The sequence below is a fragment of the Acanthisitta chloris genome, unplaced genomic scaffold, assembly GCF_000695815.1.
Source record: "Acanthisitta chloris isolate BGI_N310 unplaced genomic scaffold, ASM69581v1 scaffold46404, whole genome shotgun sequence".
NCBI lineage: Eukaryota > Metazoa > Chordata > Aves > Passeriformes > Acanthisittidae > Acanthisitta > Acanthisitta chloris.
Genome location: NW_008671822.1, coordinates 1 through 4812, shown reverse-complemented (window position 1 = coordinate 4812; position 4812 = coordinate 1). Strand labels below are relative to the sequence as shown.

The window sequence follows — 4812 nt, the reverse complement described above, 5'->3', positions numbered from 1 at the left end:
CCTTCTGCAGCTCCTTCAGCTCCACGGAGCTGCTTCCCCTTCTGCTGCTCCTTCTGCAGCTCCTGCAGCTCCACGGAGCTGCTTCCTGTGTGATGTGCCCTTAGCTGTCATGTGTGTCCTACAGTTCATTCCTTGCTCCCTGGTGTGAGGGACTCCTGAGCCTTTCACAGGTCACTTGCTGCTTACTTAGCCTTGGAAAGCACCAGTAAGCAAAGCATTATTTGCCTTCTCCCTCACCCCAGCCTAAGTATTTTTGATGACCTACAGTCTCAGAACAAGTTCTTAACTTGGAGAGACTAAACCCTAAATTTTCTCTTCACTTACAGATTTTTAAGGGCAGTGGGTAACGAAGGTTTTCCTTTGTCTACAACATGACTTTTCAGGGATTGCAGCAAAGAGTGAACTTCTGGTGAACTCTGAGCTGGGAAATACTTTTTGTACGTGCAATTTACTTGAAAAACAAAGCTCTCCATCAGAAGGCAAAACCTCTGCTCTTAACACAGCTTAAGCTGCATGCGGGGTGGACTGAGTGCACGTTGTGACTAAGTTGGTTTTGCACAGACAGGAGTTGGTGGAGTTGAGGTTTACCCTTCTCATGCTTTTGTTTGTTTTCTCTGGAGAATGGACCCCTGGCCTGGAGGGTTACAGCCTGAGCAGCCGCAGGAACATTGCACTGCGCAACGACTCCCAGTCCTGTGGGGTGCTCTACTCCAAAGCTCCTACCTACTTCTGTGGGCAGACACTCACCTTCAGGCAAGTACCTCTTGGGTGGCTGTTGTGTGCTGCATCCCCTGTGAGCCATCACACCTGAGCTGTGTGGAAACTGAGCCACATTCAAGTCTCACACCTGTCAGCCCTGTCAGGGTAGTCTGGGTGAAGTCTGAGCTTCCTTCTCATTGCTTCTGCCTCCTGGCTCTGCTATTTGTGTGGGACCTGCACTGCAGATAGGAGTGAACTCCAGAGGGGTGGTGAAATACAGTCTGTGCTGAGCAGATCTCTGGAATGTTGAACTTCCTGGAGTTGTGCAGCAGCTGTTACTGGCTGAAGTCAGTGGAGCTTCACCACTGGTCCTTTTGAACCTTGGGTCAGGGGGTGCTTTCCTTCCCAGACTTTGGACATGAAAACACTGGATGTGCTGCTGAATGAGTCTGGTACTGATCAGAGATGGTTAGTGCTGGTCAGACACTGCTTGAAACTGGCATTAGGGAGTGCAGGGTGGAGAAGGACTTTGTGCAGTTCAGACTTTCCATTTGACACAGAATGTGATTAAAACCCTCAGCACCTTTGCTGCCTGCAGTCCTGTCCCTGAGATGAGGCTCTGACTCCTGTGTGGATGCTCCAGCTCGGGGTGTCCCATCACTCTCACCTTGCAGCACTCACTGTCCTGTCACTTGTGTGATGTTTTTTCTTGCTGCTGGTCCAGGTGACCTTGAGAGGGTCTGCAAAAGGTCTGTGGAGAGAGGTTGACATGACACAATTCCTACTTTAGAATGCCTTTATGGTTATACATTTTTTGGTCATTCTTGTGACTGTGCAAACACTTATTTCCATCCCAAAACTCCAGAAAGGCCCCTTTGACTGAGGGAGGGAATGAATTCATGTTACCTTAGGCACAAAGTTTACAGGTAAGTGGCTGTTTCTAAAGCTTCACCAGTAACTCAGTTTACAGTCTAAAGCAGAGCACCAGAATGAATTTGAAATCTCATTTGGGAAAACATTGTGGATCTTTTCCAAAGTAAGATCTTGGAGGTCTATAGAATTTTTTTCTTCACTGTGCAGTACAAGGCTGTTGCTCTTAGTGACATTCCCAGGGGACTGAGAAACCTAATGGAGTGCAAAAGTAAAAGATGGTTCCAATTTTGTCTTCCCTGTTTGGCTGGAAAGAGTTAACCCCCTGTGTGCCAGTGCACTGCCCACCTTCACTGCTGGTTCTTGAAAGCTTGTGTGAAGTTTTCCTGTTGTTTGCCAACAGCCACATCTCAGTGCTGTTCTGCCTCTCAATCTGTAATGAAAATAACCAGTTTTGCTTGCTAGAAAAGACCATCTGAGTTTCCTGAGTCACTCAGGCTCTCTCTAAAGTAGGATTTAGCACCTTTGAGAGGTGGCAGGACCAGAGAAAGGACTCAAGAGCAGAAAAGCCCTTCAGTGCACAGACTGTGCAGCCTCACTCTGCTGCTGGGGCCCAGAGGGAACTGAGCCCTGGTTGTTTGTACGACTTGTTGGCTTTTTCTTCAGAGGTTCTTGCCCAGGACCAAACCCCTAAATGCAGCTGAGCAGAAGTGAGACTTGCAAATGCTCTTCTAGGCATTTGCACCAAGCTGACTTGTTAAAAAGCCCCAAACCAACCCCACACAACAAACCTACACATCCCCCACACCAACAGCCTGCCCCGTTACAGCAGAATGTGGCAGATCCTTGCTGAAACTGCAGCTGTCTTGCTGTAACATGTGATGCTGACCAGTAATTGGTGGAGGTTTGAGCATACTGGTTGTTTCAGACAACTGGAAATCATTTCAAAAGATCTAAGCTGTGTCAGTGGAAAATTGCATTGAATAGCACTGAAAGTTTGCAGGAAGCACATTCATGTCTTGTACAGATCAATAATTATTGCTCAGTGGAGCTGTTGGGAATTCTGGTCAGGAATTCAGCAGGGAACTCCCTTAAAGTTTGGCTGAATTTGTTGAGAGCTCAGTGCAGGGCTCTGGTGTGACAGTCTGGATTTCATGGCAGTTTTGATTTAAGGCTTCAGGGTTTGACTGAAGTTTTTGCTTGGCAGAATTGAGACCGTGGGACAGCCAGACAGAAGGGACAGCCTGGGGGTGTGTGTGGAGCAGCAGAATGGCTACGATTCCCTGCAGAGGGACAAGGCTGTGTGCATCAGCACCAATGGTGAGTCCTTTTCCTGCTTGCAGTTACTGGAGCCTGTTTGATGTGTCCAAAGGGATTGCACCAGGGTTACCTTCCAGCTCTGTTGGCTGCAGAAAGTAGGGACACATGGTTAGTAAGTGCAGGGAGTGAGAAGTGCTGTTTGACCTGTTGACTGTTCCAGGGGCAGTTTTTGTGAATGGGAAGGAGATGACAAACCAACTCCCTGCTGTGACTTCTGGCTCGACTGTGACGTTTGACATGGAGGTTGTGCAGTTGGGGCCCTGCAGCAACGAGGGAGGAAATTTCAAGCTTCGAGTAACCATCAGCTCTAACAACAGAGAAGTTGTCTTCGACTGGGTACTTGATCAATGCTGTGGCTCCTTGTATTTTGGATGTTCATTTTCGTATCCAGGCTGGAAAGTTTTGGTGTTCTAGCAGTGAGCAAAGGGAATTTGGTTCTTGCTGTAAAGGATAATGCTAACACCTGGTTTCCAGGTGTTTGACAAGAGTCTGGTTACAAAAACCTGTCTTTATAGTACTTGAACTCCACTATATTGTACTTCCTACTGGATTCATTGCAAAAATAATTGTGAAACATTGGATTTGTTACTCTGGAAAAGCTAGAAACAGCATTTGCATAGGCCAATTAATTTAAGCAGTCCACAAGACCTTTCCCTTTTCCCCTCCAGGGCTGATGTTTGTCAGTATTTCGTTGTACTCTGTCTCAGGGTACACACGTGGTATAGTTACCTTTGCTTAGCTGCTGTCTGTGAAATGAGCATCTGGGGTGGGAATGGACCAAAGCTGTATTTATCCCACCCCAGAGAGCACAGTATTTAGAGCAGCAATGTCCTGCTCTGCAGGGACAGTGGGATCTGCCTGCAGCTCCTTCCTCCACACATGGTACTGTTCACCCCTGGGAGCAGGGACACCTGAGCCAGCCCACACTGGGGCCAGCTGCTGCTGCCTCACCTCAAGTGCCTTATTTCCATACTGCTTGGACTGTTTTCTGCATTGTCACTTGGGATATATTCTCTAGAGCAGCTGCATGGTGGTGGTTCCATCAGCCCAGTGCAGAGCTTGCCTCAACCAGAACAATACCCAGAGCAGGATGTTGTCCTGATCTGCTCCAAATGTCTTCCCTGGTTGCAGTTCACTGTGGAGTTCGTGTCAGAGCAAGTCTGAGATTTGGTGGTTGGGCTTGACGTGTGCGCTGGCAGCTGTGACTGTTCAGAGCCTTCCTACATCACTCAGGAACAACCTGCTCCTGCTCCCAGCTCCGAGGCAGCCAGTGCTGTCCTGGTGTGCAGGACTCCTGGCAATCCCATCCTCCTGCCTGGGAGGCCACAAGTTACCCAGAGTTACCCCTATTTCCTGTAAGGAGCAGCTCAGATAGGGAATGAGCTAATCAAAGACTATTCCTAGTCAAAGATCACAATGCTCTGGATCTGAGGAGTATTTTCAACACTCACTGAGAGGCTTCTTACCTCAAGGTCAATTAAAAGTAAATCTATTTTAGCATGTTAGAATAGCAATATTTTTATAAAGCCTAGACAATCATACTGCCCTTTTTCCTTCAGTGGCAATGTGCTACCATAATGAAAGCACAAAAGCTTATTCTCCATTGCACTAACCTCCCCCTACCCCTGTCAGTACAAACAGGTCAGTCACCCTGAGGAATTTCCCCCCAGTCTTCTGGAGCAGGGGACAGGGATTCCAGACAGGGAGAATGGCTGTTGGTATTTATACCATTGACAAGAAAAAAAACATCTTGTGAGTAGATTCAGATGGCTGCAAAGAACCTGCACAGAGGTTGGAATTTGCTGTAAGACATGAAATGAGGAAGACTGGACTCCTGCAGCTGAGATTGTCCAGTGTCAGCAATAGCACTCGAGTTTTTCAAGCTTAACCGTCTCAGTGTTAGGGAGTAAGAGAGTATTAGCT

The 4812-nt window shown here is 47.7% G+C and overlaps 1 protein-coding gene across 1 annotated transcript; it reads left to right on the top strand.

Annotated features, from left to right (window-relative positions):
- Window positions 1–620: 620 nt before the first annotated feature.
- Window positions 621–3303, top strand: LOC103801801 (cytokine receptor-like factor 3; the record flags this gene model as incomplete). The annotated part of the gene is made up of 3 exons (XM_009074230.1): window positions 621–753; window positions 2777–2889; window positions 3050–3303. Coding segments are annotated over 3 exons (500 nt in total), but the record flags the coding sequence as incomplete, so codon positions are not given.
- Window positions 3304–4812: the final 1509 nt, after the last annotated feature.